The sequence below is a fragment of the Hipposideros armiger genome, unplaced genomic scaffold (assembly GCF_001890085.2).
Source record: "Hipposideros armiger isolate ML-2016 unplaced genomic scaffold, ASM189008v1 scaffold_742, whole genome shotgun sequence".
In the NCBI taxonomy this organism is placed as follows: Eukaryota; Metazoa; Chordata; class Mammalia; order Chiroptera; family Hipposideridae; genus Hipposideros; species Hipposideros armiger.
Window position 1 is genome coordinate 372930 of NW_017732092.1, and position 16571 is coordinate 389500.

At 55.0% G+C, this 16571-nt stretch overlaps 1 protein-coding gene across 1 annotated transcript in view; it reads right to left on the reverse strand.

The window, feature by feature from the left end:
- The window catches only part of SSC5D (scavenger receptor cysteine rich family member with 5 domains), a 22794-nt gene extending 6438 nt beyond the window's left edge, over nt 1–16356 (reverse strand). The window contains exons 1-13 of the mRNA XM_019627855.1: nt 16048–16356; nt 15667–15760; nt 15144–15170; nt 14517–14825; nt 14231–14350; nt 13937–14050; nt 13331–13639; nt 12079–12396; nt 11684–11860; nt 9646–9963; nt 7424–7981; nt 7037–7351; nt 6705–6872 (exon numbers count right to left, since the gene is read on the reverse strand). Of these exons, the coding sequence (XP_019483400.1) occupies nt 6705–6872; nt 7037–7351; nt 7424–7981; nt 9646–9963; nt 11684–11860; nt 12079–12396; nt 13331–13639; nt 13937–14050; nt 14231–14350; nt 14517–14825; nt 15144–15170; nt 15667–15691 (2758 nt within the window). The 5' untranslated portion in view covers nt 15692–15760; nt 16048–16356. The remainder of the gene's footprint in view (nt 1–6704; nt 6873–7036; nt 7352–7423; nt 7982–9645; nt 9964–11683; nt 11861–12078; nt 12397–13330; nt 13640–13936; nt 14051–14230; nt 14351–14516; nt 14826–15143; nt 15171–15666; nt 15761–16047) is intronic.
- Between the last annotated feature and the right edge of the window lie 215 nt (nt 16357–16571).

The following is a 16571-nucleotide window of genomic DNA, read 5'->3' on the forward strand; positions in this document are numbered from 1 at the left end:
GAAAAATGGAAAAGAGTTTAGGGGAGAAAACCCATTAGAGGTGAGTCACTAAAGACTTCTTCCCAAGATGCTGGGTTTTAGGAGGACCCCGTTAAGAACACACATTGAAGCTGTCTTCCTGTTAAAACACGAGCCCAGCAATTGCAGGCATATTCCTGCGTTTGTGTGGACTTGGATGTGTTCTAAGGCATGACCACCTGCTCAATAGTCCATAGTGTGTGATTTTTTTCATTAAAATACGCATTTTTTTAAAAAGCAGTATTGCATATTTACAGCCCTCGTGAGGCCAAATCACATCCCTTCCCTTCGTCAGGGGAACCACTGCCCGAAATTTAGCTTATTCCCAAAGTGTCTTTGCATCTTAACCACATATGTAGGACTCCCTGGTACCTTATTGCTTTCTCCACACTTTAGCTTCCTAGACCAGTTTCAGACTGTGCACTTATGCATATACACTGCACACATCCCTTGCAGCTTGCTTTTTGGCTTCATCCCTTCCTAGCTGGGTGGACACTTCACTTAACTTCTCCATGACTCAGTTTCCTCGCCTGTAAAATGGGGACCACAAGGACCTCTACTCCATGAGGTTGCTGGACCGGGCATGTGATAAGCTATTCTTTGGATTAAATACGTAGAACTCTAGATCCTTCTTTTTCATCTCTGTATACTGTTCTATCCTCGGAATATACGAACACTGACTTGTCTATGGCCCTGTTGATGATGGGCTGTTAGGCTATGGCCGATGTTTTGCTGTTCCAGATATGGCTGTAGTGACTCCTTGCACCCGTGTCCTCGGGCTCATGGGCGAGAATTCCTCAACACCTAACTGTGGAATTACTGTGAAGGCAGATGCACCTCCCTAGATATTGTCAAACTGCCCTCATAAGTGGGTGTGGATTCTCTCGCCCACCTTCATCCCACATCCTTGCTGCTGTCAGACATTGTAATTTGGCAATCTCACAGGGAAAGGGTGGGTGGAGAAGCCACAGTTTTGCTACAGGTGACCAAACTGAAGCCCAGAGAGGGCAAGGAGCTTTCCCAAGGTCACACAGCTAAGGAGCAGCATTAGGCTTCAGACCCAGGCAAGTCTGCCTGGTTCTACACGGGGCAGACCTCCAAATCGTGCCCCACTCCTTTCCTGGTGGGTTTTCATTCACCCTCGATGAGGTTATGCCCTGCTCTACAGCCCCTGGGTTCTTCAGAGCTAATCCCATCACACACTCCTTTCCAGTCTCCGTGGCTGGAGTGGTTAAGGGTGTCCTTTGCTGTCCCGACCTCTCTGTAGAATGGGTAGAATGGGGGGAAAGACAGTACTTGTCTCTTAAAGCTCTGTGGGGAGGAAGTGAGTTAAACCATGTGATGCACCTAGACAGGGCCTGACACATGGATGGGATTCAGCGAACATCTGCTATTATCACTGTTATTACCATCCGACCTCTAAATGTAATCCTGCATTTAACCTTGGACCTCCTCCCCTCTCCATGACCTCCTGTAGCCATAACAGACAGTGATATCCCAAATCCATGAGTCACCACACCTTCCCACCTGGGTGTGAAATGACATTAGACAGGGCTATCTATCTCCCTGTCCTTATCCATACCCACAGCTTCAGATTCCATCCTGTCAATTTCCAAGTGCAGCCCAGGCACCCCTGGGCTCCAGGATTGCACATAGTATAATCTCCATCTGGATGTGTCATGTGCATCACCAATGGAGTGGTTAACATTCCCATTCTGGGGCCTGTGAGGTGCAGGGGTGCAGTGTTCCCTGATCCAGTAAAAGCCAGGCCCCCACCCCAATTTCCCTGTCCTCACCCTCCCATCCCTCACCCAACTCCATCAGGTCAACCCTCAGAATACATCTTGAACATGTGCACTTCTCTCTCAGTCTCCACTGCCACCCTGGTTGAGGCCACTGTCACTTGTCCAAGGACCTCCGGCCTCCATGCATGCACTCCCCATATGTCATCCTGAGTCACTGCTTTGGAAACGCACAAGTGATCACATCCTTCCTAGCACGTCCTCCTCCAAGGCTTGTCACAGCACATAGAATGAAACCGGGACTCTGGTGCCACCTCCCCTCACTCCCTACTGCCTGGCTCACTCCACTCCAGCCATGCTGGTGTCCTGGCCAGTCTCCTAAGGTCCCACCTCAGGACCTTTGCACATGCTCCTCCCTCTGCCTGGAATGCTCCTTTAGGTCCCTCCAGGCTCCCAATCCCAGCAGACATCTTTACACTGGACCACAGATATCATGTCCTGCCATCACCCCATCAACCATTCCACTTCAGCCCTGCTGATCTCACTGTTGTTTCTTGAACTAGCTAAGCACACTCCCACCTGAGCACTTTGCATGTGCTGTTCCCTCTGTATGAAACACTCTCCAACCAGATACTTGCATGGCTTTCTCCCTCTCCTCCTTGAGGTTGTCACTTTCTTAGGGAGTTACCTCTTGACTATCCTATTTTAAATTACACCTCAGCCTCCCTTTCCCCTCCCTTGCTCTGCTTGCCACAGTCATGTTCCCAGGAGTAAGTACTCATTCCTGTTTCATAGCAGACACTTGACATACGAATCAATGTCTGTGTCTCTAAAATCCATCCTTCAGGAAGCCTCAAGAAATGTTGCGCAAGGAACTGTAAAGTGAAAATCCACACTTCATAAGCCTCCAGCTTCATCTCCTGTACACTCTCTCCAGACTTACACTGCAATCTCCCATTCATTCACTCATTCATTCATTCATTCGACCAATATATAGTCTCTGCTGAGTCTCTACAACACAGAACCTGTGGTTGACAGAATAATGCTCTCCAAAAATGCCCATGCCCTAATCCCCAAAACCTGTGAATAAGTTACCTTAAGTGACAAAAAGGACTTTGCAGATGTGGTTTAAGGGTGCAGACCTTGAGATGGAGATTATCCTGTATGAAACCAAGTGGGCCCAATCTAATCATACAAATCCTTAAAATTAGAGAACTTTGCCCAGTTGTGGTGACAGAGAAAGATGTGAAGAAAGAGGGGTCAGAGAGATGCAAGGCTGCTGGCTTTGAAAGTGAAGGAAGGGGCCATGAGCCAAGGAATGCAGACGAATGCACAAGCTGAAGGCAAGGGAAGGAATTCTTCCCGAGAGCACCCCGAAGGAACAGCCCTGATGTCACCTTGATTTTATCCCTGTGAGACACCTGTCAGACCTTCAACCTACAGAACTACTAAATAAGTTTGTGTTGTTTTGGGGGTGACCGGTAAGCTCAGTTGGTTAGAGTGTCGTGCTGATAACACCAGGGTTGCCGGTTTGATCCCCACACGGGCCACTGTAAGTTGCACCCTCCTTAAAAGAGTCAACTATGGGGCCGGCCGAGTGGCGTGTTGGTTAAGAGTTGGCTTGGGACGCCAGCTCTGAGCAGCAGGGCCCTGGTTTGGATCCCACATGAGGGCCAGTGATGCTGCGCCCTCTACAGCTAAGATGGTTAACAACAGCTCGACCTGGAGCTGGGCTGCCATGAGTCCCCGGTGACAGAGTAGGCTGCAGTGGGGCTGGCCAGCACGGCAGCTGGCGTGCACTTTCGTGAGCTGCTGTGAGCCGCCGTGAGTGGCTGTCCAACGGCCAGCGAGTGACTGCCTCACCTGGGAAGAGCGCAATGATAATACCAACATGGTCCAGTGAAGCGATGTCCTCCACAGCTAGACTGAAGAACAAGAGGACAGCAACCTGTATGCTCCCCTTCCCCGATTCCCCAACACTGTTCCCCTCCCCCAATTCCCCAATAAAATCTTAAAAAAAAAGTCAACTATGCCATTGCAGCATGAAAGCAATGTGTAACCAATGACCATGGCTGTTCCCCAATAAAGTTAAAAAAAAAAGTTGAGTTGTTTTCAGCCACTAATGTGGGGTGATATGTTATGGCAGCAACAGAAAGTGACAGAGCTTAACACATGATGAGCTAACAGTCCAGAGCTGATGACAACGTTCTAGACTGGCAGTGCAATTTCCTCAGCTCCAGCCTTTGCCCCTCTGAGAGTCCCCTTCCTCCTGGTGCCCGCTGGTGGAAATCATACCATCTCCTCTGGGAGGCTTGTGCCAATTGCTCAATGACAGTCACTCCATCCCTAGGTCCTTGCAGCTGTTGTGCATCTGTAAATAATTCTAACCACCAATGTTTTGCGGTTTTAAACAATTTCACACACATTTTGTTCATTGGCTTGGGGACCTGAGGTCACCCAGCTAGTTCTAATCCTGGTGGAGCCACCACTGGACCCCAGGCAGTTGGACTCCAGAACTCACGACTGTAATTACTTCAGTCAGTAATCTTTCAAAACCCAAGAGTAAAATGTGTGTGAAATCGTTTAAAATGGATCTCAAGCGTGGCTTCTGAGTTCTAATTTAACTTCTCTGAGCCTCATTTTTTTCTCCACCTGAAACATGGGCGTAACAAGAAGACCTATGTCACCCAGTTGTTGGAATCATGCATGCCTAGCACAGAGTAAGAGCTCTGCTTCAGTGCTTCACTCTTGCCAGGAACCCTGGAGCTCTGTGGGTTTTTTTCAGAGGAACAAACTGAGAATCAAATCTGGGGGAGCCATTTTTTTCAAGGTCATCTTGCTAGTGAGGCTAGGAATTCATGTCTGTCGCTTCTCCAGCTCGCAACCCCGCATCACCCTTGCCTCTCCCTCCAAGTCTTCCCGTTACTAAAGTTGTATATGTGACTGTCCTGATGTCTCCTCTGCGCAGTTTGTACTTCTGCACGTATTTGTGCTCATGTACCGCCTTCTCCCGACTAGGAAGGGATTCCCGGAGAGCGGGACCCAGCCTCCTTCATAGCTGCGAGCGCCCAGCATCTGGCCATCTCCGCCACGAGGAGGCGCTATAGGATAAGGAGGCCGCGCACGGTTGCAGAGAACAAAGGCTCTGGAATCCTGGCTATACAGCACAGCAGGAGCGGCACCTCTCGAAACTGGGCTGGATGAGTCCTAACTCACAACTTGGGACCCCCCAAAATCGCGGCACCGCCAGGGCCTGCTCCATTCTCCTGCACCCACCAAGCTAACTCCTCAAGACCCACAGCCACCCTGTGGGCCTGCAGCAAGCATTACCGGCTTTTATTGCCGTGGATCTGGGCCAACCGGCCAATCAGGAGGCGCAGCGCACGGTGACGTCACAAGGCTCAAGGACTATTGACGCTTGCTCCTCCTGTCCCTTCATCCTCTGCCCCACCTCACTTGCCCAGGGCCCAGTGTGCGCACGCGTGCTGAGATCGTGAAAAATGCAGGAAAGGGCACAAGGAGCGGGGTCCTTTTGAGGAGGCATGAGGGGACGAAGTCAAGAGAACAGGCAAGGGGCGCAGGGCGACAGGGGCAGAGCTGGGGCTTTCAGGAGGACTAAGGAGAAATAGAGGGAGAAACCAAGGGGCACAACTGGTGGGACAGGCGAGAAGGGGCAGAAATAAAGACGCCTGGGAAGTCTGAGGGAAGAAGCCACCATGAGAGGAACAGAGGGAGTGAGAGCGCGAGGGGGTGACAAGAGGACAAAATGGAATGGGGGTTCAGAGAAGGGCTGAGAGGGACGGTGGGGAGGGAACAGATGGGGGTGAGGTAGGGAGAGAAGGAGAGAAGGGAGACAGAGAACCTGGCATGGAAAGTGGTGAGGGAGAGGGTGGGGTGGGAACTTGATAAGGAAACAAAACAGGCAAGATGGTGACAAACGGAAACTGACCCTGAGGAGACCAGCAATAGCAATGAGAATGGTGAGCAATGGATAATGAAGGAAAAAAGAGACAGACACAAGTGGGGGCGAGATAACAAGAAGTTGACTGGAAAACAGTGAGAGATAGAAATGATGGGAGTGTGAACTTGATCATGAAAAAATCATGAGAAGTTGGAGAGAGAAATAGCAAGAGAAACTGACCTTGGAAAACAGAGTGAGATGCAGAGGGTGAGCAACTGAAAATGAAAGAAAAAAGAGAAAGACACAGGGAAAAAGAGAAACTGACCATGAAAAAGAACAATGAGGCGGGTGAGAAATGATGAAAGAAAAAGAGCGAAACAGGATGTGAAAAAGAGGGGCAGAGGTGGATCCACAGACATGGCAATGCTGGGCTGGAATAGAGATTATCACATGCACCCACACACGCACATGCACAGGGACAGAAGGAAGCTGTCGCAGAGAGACTGGAGACAGCGAGACACAGCCCACAGGGCAGAGAGGGATAGAGCTGTGGGGCTGGAGGCTGACCCTGTTGGGCACAGGCAGGAGACAGGACCCTCCATCCAGGTGTCCCCACCCCATCTCTGAGCCATAGATTCTCCCAGACCAGGACATGGGGAATGAGAAGGGGTTTGAGGGAGCTGGGGTGGGGGCCACAACGTGGTGACAGTGTGGACCTCTGCTGTGGGGTCTGGCTCTGAATTGAGGGGTGCAGGCTTGGGTATCACGGCTGATTCCCAAAGGCCCCAGTCGGCTAGCAGGAGGACGTGGGCCCAGGCTGGGCTGAGCCTGATCTGATTCTCAGAGACACACGGGATCACCTCTTCTAGGCCCTGGAGGAAAATGTTATAGATGAGCTGAAGGAAGGAACATTTTTAGGGTCCCTGGAGCCGAGAAAATGTGTCCGGAGTCTCTGAGACCCAGACCTGCTCATTTAGCAGGATCTTTCTAGAAGCCCTGCAGAGGATGCATAGAGGTCCCTCCCCACCCAGCCATGCCCTCACCTGGGCTCGGAGGGTGCCTCGTTGCTGGGGAGGTGGCCCCAGGGCTCCGGGTGCTGCCCCAGGAGACAGTATGTCCAGATGCCCCTGCAGCGGTGGTCCCCTGGGCCAGGTCCTCTGCAGAGGTAGGGTCCCAGGTCCAGGAGGGGTAGTCCTCCTCATCTGCATGGCCTTGGGGGAATTTGGGGAAGGGTTGAGCCCCATCCCATCTCAGAGGTCCTTGCTGCTGCTTCAAACTCCCCTTCCAGAATCTCTTGGTGCAACTCTGGGTCCCCCGACCCCATGGACCCGACTCCATGCCCCTGGCCACCCCTTACCCCCACCATCCCTGGTACCAGTGCAGGTCAATCCCACGTCTTCCTCATGGTCGCAGTTGTGCTGTCCCCACGCCCCAGCAGGGCAGTCGCTCAGCGAGGCCTCGGTCCCCTTACAACCCATGTCATCCAGCCAGATGGGCCCAGTCCCTGGGCCATAGTGGGTTTTGCCCACGCGGGGCCGGACCCGTCCACAGCCCAGCTCCCAGCAGGCTACAGTGCCATCCCGCAGATCCCAGTTGTCATCGCACACTGTCCCCCAGCGTCCAGCATGCCACACCTCCAACCGGCCGGCACACCGGTTGGGCCCATCCGCCAGACGAACTCGGAACGAGCCTATAATGAAGGTCCCAGGTCAAGAGGGGACAGCTGGGGTCAGCCTTGCCCCTTCATGAGCCCTCTACTCACCTGACCCCCCAGAGGTGCCCCCAGTGGGGGAGGGGACTGGGTCTTTGGATGACACTGGAGAACCTTCTGCTGGGATCTTGGCTGATGGCTCCACAGAGGCCAGAGGGATTCGCTTGACGGTGGCCTCAGAGGTCATCTCTTGGGGACTTTGAGTGGTTGGCGTTGCCAAAGTCTTAGAGGTCCATACGCGGGGGACCCGGGGAGTCAGCACTGTGGTGGTGTGTGAGGTCGGCCTGTGGGGTACCTCAGTGTTCAGGGCTGAGTTGGTTTGCAAAGTCAGTTCTGGAGGACCCTGGGTGCCCGGGACCCTGGAGTGTTTAGCGGTTGGCGTCACAGGGGGCTGAGTGGTTGGCCTCTTTGCATGCTTGGTCACCCACTTCTTAGTGCTCTTGGGCATTTTCCCAGGGGTCTTGGTGGTTTTCTCAGGAACACTGGGGGTCAGCCTTGCAGAGGGCTTGGTGGCCAGCTCCCCAGGGAGCCAGGCATCCGAGTCTCTGCCCAGGCCATGGATCCAGCGCCAGCTGATGGGATCTGAGATGGAGTCCAAGCCAGGGGTCCCTGGAAGGTGGAGGGGAGGACAGGGAAGGTGGCAGACCCCGTGATACCAAGGTCATTAGTCCACGCCCCTCCTCTCTCATCTTCCCCTCTGCAGTCAATCACCAAGCTCCCATTCATTCATTCATTCATTCATGTTACAAACATTTATTAAGCATCTCCTGTGAGTCAGGCACCGTGCCTGACCCTGGGCACACTGTGGCCAGCCAAACCCGACACTGTCCCCTGCCTCCTTGGCACTCACAATCATGATATTACTGACTCCCTTCGCCTCTCACACCCGACCTGTACTCTCCATCTCCCTGGACGTGGCATCTATTCCTGTACCTTCCGATGGGTCTCCCTTCCTCCCCACACAGCTCTCACTGACCACCAGGTCACTCCCTAGCTCAAGACACTTCTGGGGCTCCTGTGACCCTCGATAACAGAGCAAATGGGTCTTAACTCCAGGCAGATAGATGACTCCATCCTTACAGCCGCCACTACTCACATCTTTCTGATTAGCACCTGTGTGCAGTAAAGGGTTAACTTCACCCAAAGAAAGATTTGGCCTTTGCCCCTGGCTCCTGGAGGTGACCTGAAGCCCTGGGAATGTCCTGCCTGAAAAGATTGTCTGTCTGTCATGACTGAGCTCCTCTAAAAACTCTAACAACAAGGCTGGGAGGGCTTCCTTGGTTGGCAATTTAGCATGTGTGTTGTCACGACCCCCAGGGAGAGGACGCCTGGAAGCTTCACATGGGTCTCTCCTGGACCCTGCCCCACATGCCTCTACCCTCGGCTGATGTCAATCTGTGTCCATTCACAATAAACATAACCCTCAGTATGACGGCAATGCTGATTTTGTGAGTCCTTCCAGAAAATTATGGAAGCTGTGGACGGTCTTGGACACCCCCCAAATTCTAACATGTCACACAGGTTTGCAGTGATTTGTTGGTGCGTCTCTTTCCCACCATGAGCTGTGAGCTTCTCAAAGGCCAGGCCGTGTTCATTGCATTCTGAGGACCCAGCCAGAGCTCAGTGTCTGGCACTCAATATATGTTGGCAAACCAATGACAAACGTGATGCCTGAGTTTATTGCAGCAGGCCCTCACTCTGGCTTCTCTTCATGTCCTGGTGCCCCTGTGGCTGCTTCATCTAATCTTAGAGAGGACAAAGCTCCCCTCTGTGAGGAAGGTTTCCCTAATTCTTGGAGGAGGAAGAGGAGGAAGAATCCCAGCTCTGCCACTTGGTTGCTGTGTGATTTCGGGCAAGTTACTTAACTTCTCTGTGCCTCAGCATCTTCATCAGTAACATCTACCAACCTGGACTTATTGTGGGGTGTGAATGCAGTCTGAAGTGCGAAAACATCCAGTCCAGTGTCAGGGCTTAAAAGGTGGGTGTTCGGGGATGACCGGTTAGCTCAGTTGGTTAGAGCATGGGGCTGATAACACTAAGGTTGCTGGTTCGATCCCTGCATGGTCCACTGTGAGCTGCGCCCTCCTTAAAAAGAGTCAACTATGCCATTGTAGCATGAAAGCAATGTGTAACCAATGACCATGGCTGTTCCCCAATAAAATTAAAAAAAAAAAAAAAAGGTGAGCATTCGATCAACTTTAGCGCTGATGTTAGTTCCCGTTCCCTCCTCCAGAAAGTCCTCCCGGAGCCAATGCATGGCTAGGGCTCCTTACCAGTGCAGGTGACACCAACGTCCTCATTGTGAGCGCAGTTGTGCTTCCCCCAGGGAGCGGCAGGGCAATCAGAGAGTGAAGTCTCTGTCCCCACACACCCTACATCATCCAGCCAGATGGGACCAGCACCCCAGCCAAAACGGTCCGCAGATGGGTCTGGCTGCCGAGCTCCCCCGCAGCCTAGCTCCTGGCAGACCACAGCTGAATCCCGCAGGTCCCAGCTGTCATCACACACTGTTCCCCAGAGCCCGGCATGCCACACCTCCAGCCGGCCTGAGCACCTGCTGGGCCCAGCCACCAGCCGCAACTGGGGGGACCCTGGGATGGAAGAGACCCAAAGATTTAGTCAGGGACACTGTTCACTCTCTCAGTCCTCCTCCACCTCCCCTGCCATCCGTCCTTCCTTCCAAGCAGCAAGGATTTATTAAAACATGTGCTGTGCATCGTCTGCATTAGGCACAGGCATAAAGAGCCAGACACAGTCTGATGGTTCTTTGAAAAGCTACACATAAAATTATCATGTGATCCAGAAATTTCACTCCTAGGGACTTACCCAAAATAGGGTGAAAACAGGTATTCAAACAGACACTGGTACGCAAAGGTTCACAGCACCACTATCGACAAAGCTAAAGGTGGGAAGCCTAAAATTCCAACGGATACACAAAGCATAGTCCATCCACACAATGGAATATTATTCAGCCATAAAAAAGGAAGGAAACTCTGACACATAGTACAGCACAGATAAACCTTGAGAACATTATGCTCAGTGAAATAAGCCACATACAAAAGGACAAATTCTGTATGATTCCACTTATATGGGGTCCCTAGAGTTGTCAAATTCGTAGACAGTAGGACAGTGAGTGCTGGGGGCTGGAGGAAGGGGATGGGGAGTTAGTGTTTAATGGGCCCGGGATTTCTGGAGATGGAGGTGGTGATGGCTGCATAACATCCTGAATGTATTTAGCACTGCTGAACTGTATCCTTAAAAATGGTTAAAATGGTCACTTTTGTGTTGTGTATATTTTACCACAATAAAAAAATAAAGGCTGTGGGCTCCGGAGCACACTGCCTTCACTGAAGTCCTGGTTTTCCTGTGTTTTAGCTGTGGCTTCATCTGTGACACGAAGACCAGAAGCATACCCGGGATAAGTGGTGGACAGGTACCTGCTGAAAACTCAGAGTGCTTGCAAAAGCACTGCCACACGCAAGCCAGCAAGTGCTGAGTCAGTGGTGGTTGTTATTGTTATTATTCTTCTTCAGACAAAGGGGAAAGAGGCCTCCAGTAATAGTGAACAAGTGCCCTCTTTTTCCAGCCCTTTCTAACCTTGAGGAGACAGCTGTGTTAATCATGCCTTTATATTTTCTGTATTTCTGAGGCTTTGACATCTCTGGGCCTTGCTGACACTGGAGGGACGGCCCCTCCCCAGGGTAGCTGACTCCTAGAGATAGGCAACGACTAGTGCTTGCCATTGGTTCGTATGCAAACCAGCTGGTCCAGAGCCCACAGTCTCAGGGCCACTGTTCACCTGCCCTCATCCCCCAGGGCAGATACCACAAAAACTGACAAGGGCCTGTTCCTCCTGTAGGAACCGGGCAAGGCTCCTGTCAACAGTTCCCTCACCTCCCTCTGTCTCCTGGCCGACCCTGATCCTCATGTGGGCATGTGTGGCATGTGTGGAGTGCACGGCCTCTTTTCTTGGGAACTAAGAAACCACTACCTTTCCAACGATATTGCCTCCTGATCTCACCTCCTGATCTATTGGCCTCGCCATCCTTGAATAATAATAAAGCCTATATTTCAAAACAACAGCCATCATTGACCCAGTCTTTTTGGTACTGGTAAGAAGGAGGCAGCCTTCAAAAAGCACCTTGCATTTTTAGAAGGCGACCATGGAGCACTAAAGTGAGTGTGGGCCCTGGGTGCCTATGCCCTACCCTTCTCTTTGCCCCTGTAAGATGGGGGAAGGGCACCGGGGGCTGAGCGGGGAATTGCTCCCAAGCTAAGACCCCATTTCCTTGGGGTGTAGAACAGACTTACCAGCTTCTGGCCCAGGCTCCCAAGGGGCAGCCGGGGAGGTGGGCAGAGGCGAAATGCTTGTTGTCTGAGGAGCCTGGCCTGCGGCAGGGGGTGGGGGCCTGGGCCCTGTCTTCCTGGGCATCGAGCTGTTGCTGCCGACTGTGGAGGCCGTGGGAGGGACATACGCAAGAGGTATACCTGAGACAGGGGTAGGGGAAGAGGTAGTCACCACCCAGCCTGTCCCAGGGCCACAATGTAGGACAAGGTTTCACAGGTAAGACGGGGCACGTGGCCAGTCTGGATGGAGGGACTGAGGGGCGTAGGGTACATTAGGGAAACACGTGAGCCCCCCACTTCTGGCCCGTCCACACCAGGCTCTACCACACCTACCTCCCCAGCCTTTCCCAGAGCCCTACCATCACACACGGCCCCGGCGTCCTCCCGGTGGTGACAGTCATGCTGGCCCCAAGGCCTTGATGGGCAGAACCTCAGTGCTGTCTCATTTCCCCGACACCGAAGATCGTCCAGGAGGATGGGTCCAGCCCCCTCCCCAAAGAAGGCCCCTCCAGGGGCGGCCAGTGCAGCCCCACAGCCCAGCTCCCGGCAGGCCACTGTGGCATCCCGCAGGTCCCAGGCATCATCACACACCGACCCCCAGCGTCCACCATGCCACACCTCCAGGCGACCAGCGCACCCATGGGGGCCATCAGCCAGACGCAGCCGGGGGGCTGGACCTGGATGTGGGGAGAAGGAGAATTACAGAGAAAGGGGAACCGTGAAGGGTGAGCAGGTAAGAGCCCAGCCCAATGTGATGCTGCAGAGTGGCTGTTCCATCTTCAGTTTGCAAATGAAGAAAGGGCTCCGAGACGGGCATCACTCACCAAGAGTCCAGCTCCCGTCTCTCCCCATGTCCCTGCTGCCCAGGGCTATCGCTGAGAGCTGTGCCCCCGGGCCCTGCCATCCCCCTTCCTGGCCTGGGTCTCCACTCCCAGCTGCACTGCTGACATCTGGGACAGACCATCCTGTGGGGCCTCCCAGGCCCTGTCCAGGACATCTGTCCAGCAGCACCCCTGGGCTCCACCCCGCAGATGTGAGGAGCACCCACAGTTGTGACAACCAAGAATGTCTCCAGGGTTTACAGATGTCCCCTGGGGAGTGGGAAAATTGCCCCCCACCCCACAATGAAAACTAGTTTAGATAGTAACTTCTTGTCAGTTTTAGAATTCATTTCTGTTGGGTCTTTCTGGGATAAAAGTTGAGGGAGTGTGGAGTCCATCTCTCTACCAATCAGTATGTAGGGAGGCGGAATTGCAGGCCAGAGAGAGAGGCCAGAAATACCTGCACTTACTTCTCCTCAGAAATGAAAGGGACTCCCCACAGGGTCACTCTGAGGTATTAAAGGCATTAAGGCATTGAGCTCCCCCAGGCATCTCAGTGGAGTTCACTTCTCCTCAACATAACCCTCTCTGAAGCCTCAATTTACCTCCCAGAAACTGGGCCCTGCTTCTGGCCCCACATGCTTCCTACCCTGTGGCACATGGGGGGACCCCTCACTGTCCCCGGCCCCCAGCTCTGTGCCCCACTGCACACTCTGCTTTAGACATCCAAGGAGACACCGCAGATCCCACTGTGCAGTGGGCAGACCCAGGCTCAGGGAGGAGGACGCACCTGTGCAGACCAGCCCTGCGTCCTCGCTGTGGTCACAGTTGCTCCGACCCCAGGGGCTCCGGGGACAGTCCCTCAGGGCCTGCTCTCCGCCTCCGCACCCCACGTCATCCATCCACACGGGCCCCGAGCCCTGGCCAAATCGGGCCCCTCCTGGGGCGGCCAGTGCACCCCCACAGCCCAGCTCCCGGCAGGCCACGGCTGCATCACGCAGGTCCCATCCGTCGTCACACACAGTCCCCCAGCGCCCACCGTGCCACACCTCCAGTCGGCCTGCACAACCGTGGGGGCCAGAGGCCAGGCGCAGCCGCTCTGTGGGGATGGACAGGGATCTTGTGTGAGGCAGCTGGGATAAGTGGATTTAAACACCCCTGGTTTTCCACCGATGCAAACTGAGGCCTGGAGAGGGCAGTGGCCTGAGATCCACCTGCCAGCCTGGCCATTAAAGGGAGAGTGAGAATGTGAGTAGCGCATAGTGCCTGGGTGCCGGGAACGGACATCTGGGTTCCCTGATGGGGTGGGGTGGGGGAGCTGGGCCTCACTCAGGAGGACATGCGGGGGGCCCAGGCTGGTCCAGATCTGTGGAGGAGAGGCCTATAAGGGACTTACCCTGGCGCGTGGCTCCGGCCATCAGTGCAGGGGCCCTGGTGGACTTGGCCTGCTTGGGAGGCCGTGGGCTCTTCTTCCGGGAACTGCTCTGGGGAGTCCCAGCTGGGCGAGGGGCTGGAAGAAGAGGCAGTAAGGAGAGAAGGAGCCACTCATCCCTCCTGCCTGGGGGGCCATGCCAGGACCCTTGGGGTTGGGGTGGAGATGGGCATCTGTCTGTCCCCTGGGCAATATGAGTGTGGAAGGCCCCTCTCCCCCATGGCTGAAGCAGGAGGGGACGTGGGTGGGCTCACTCACTGTGTGTCACAGGGGGTTCCTCAGAGCTGGGGCTCTGCTCCCCAGACAGCCCCTGCCAGGGGTCCCCATCCAGGAATGAAAGTGAACCATCTGTGTCCCTCGAGTTAGCCACGCGCTGACCTGCGGAGAGCAGGAAAGCTCTGGAGGGGCGGGCCCTGCGAGAGGCTGGGCCAGAATCCCTGGGCAGTGGTAAGCTGGGGTCCTGGAGGGAGACCCTTGGCTCTGGAGGGGATGTTGGGACCTCTGGAGCCTCAGAGTGACGGGGCTGAGGACTTGGGGTCCCTACCTGCACAGACGATGCCTGCATCCTCCTCATGGGAACACACATGGGCCTTCCACCCTCGGTGGGGGCACAGGCCCAGCTGCCCCTCGCTGCCCCGGCAGGCCAGCTCACTCAGCCACACGGGACCTGCACCCTCCCCAAAGAAGGCACCTCCGGGGGCAGCCAGCGCCGCCCCGCAGCCCAGCTCCCGGCAGGCTACTGCAGCATCTCGCAGGTCCCATCCATCGTCGCACACGGTCCCCCAGTGCCCACTGTGCCACACTTCCAGCCGGCCTGCGCACCCGTGGGGACCATCAGCCAGACGCAGCCACTCTGGGGGAACGGAGGAAAGACTATGACATCCTGGAGGCCACGGGGCAAGGGGCTGTCCTGCAGAGTATGACTGGGAGGAGTCCAGTACCCCGCTGCTAGTGGAGACCCCAAATCCTGCAGGCCCAGGAAAGCAGTGGTGAGAGACCCTGGTCCCTGTAGAAAGCGGGTGGCTGGCTGCTGGGGTAGTTCTGGGGGGAATGGTGCCTGAGGTCATAGCCGGATGGTAGGTGGCCAGGATCTCAGGGGAGGGCGACACTGGCAATGGGATGGGCTTACTGCTGGGTGAGGCCAGACAAAGGAGTGTTCAGGGACACTTACCAACAGCTTGGATCCCCATCAGAGCCACTGGAAGGAAGGTTGGAGGGGTGGGACACAGTGAGGGGCAGGCCCAGGGTCCTTTCTCCAGTCTTGAACACCCCGACACACACACACACACACACACACACACACACATCCTCGCACCTCTGAACCAGAAACCCCTACTGGGAAGAAAGCAGGACTTTGGGCCAAGGGGCAGGGCCCCAGATGCCACAGATCAGGGCTGGGGACCAGGCCCTTGTGCTCCCCAAGAGAGAGGCCTGGCTAAAGGTCAAATGGTGTGTGACCCCCCACAGGGTCAGGGCTGGTGGTGGGGGCAGGCAGGTCCCTGGGCCTCCTAAGAGGGTGGGGCTGGGCATGTAGAAGGCTGGGTCCCTGGGGGGTCAGGCAGGGAGGGCAGATGTCCTGTGTCCCCAAGCACCAGGAATGGGCCCTGGAAGAACGGACCCTTCGATTGTATGTGCTCAGGGGTCAAAGGGTGGGGCCCAGGCCCCCAAGTCCCCAAAGAGAAAGGGTCACTCACCAAGGAGGCAGGCCAAGACCCTCATGTTTGCAGAGTCCAGGGCAAAGATGGGTGAGAGGGGACTGGATCAGGAGAGGGGAGGAGGCAGCAGCCACTGGAGGAAGGGGGGAAAGCCTGCTGAAGCGCCCTGGACCCGGGAGGAGCAGGCAGGAGCTGGATGCTTTGCCAGGAGCAAGAAAGGCTGCCGAGGAGGCAGCAGGGGACAGGAGGGGGGCGGGGAGGGGGCTGGCCAGCGGTTGAGGCCTGGGGAGGAGGGGGGTGGCGGACTGGAGGGAGGATGTCCAACAGCAAACACCCACACAGGCCAGCCAGGCATGCAGGGTGTAGAGATGCTGAGGACGGCAGGCTGCAGGGAAGGGATGGCATGGGCGAGGCACCCACCCATCTGCTTCCTCTCTTATCCAAGCAGGGAAGTGTGGATTGGACCAGGGTATAGGGGCTGGAGGGTAGATTCACAGGAGCTGTGGGGCTTCAGGACTTGGCACAGCTGGGGATCAGCAGCAAGAGGGCTTCCAGCCAGACATCAGGAAGGACTTCCTAGATTGGAAAAGGAAACTCCATTCCCCAGGGTGGAGCTGGATGCAAACGCCCCCCATCTGAGGGAGAAGTGGTTGAACTTATACATCCCCCGGGGGCAACTGGGGTGGAGGACTGGGCAGACCAAAGGTCAAGGCCTTGGCGCAGGAGGTGACTGAGCTGCACACACACACACACACACACACACACACACACACACTCACTCTCTCTGCACCAGGCATCTGGGAGGTGGAAAACTTTGGTAATGGGGAGCGTGAGTCAGAGGGCTGGCTAGGAGCGAGGCTGCCGTGAGCTCATGCCTCCCCTTCTCCTGAGCCAGCATCCCCACCAACAATTAATGTCAACTCAGGAAAGGAGGAGTCAGACAG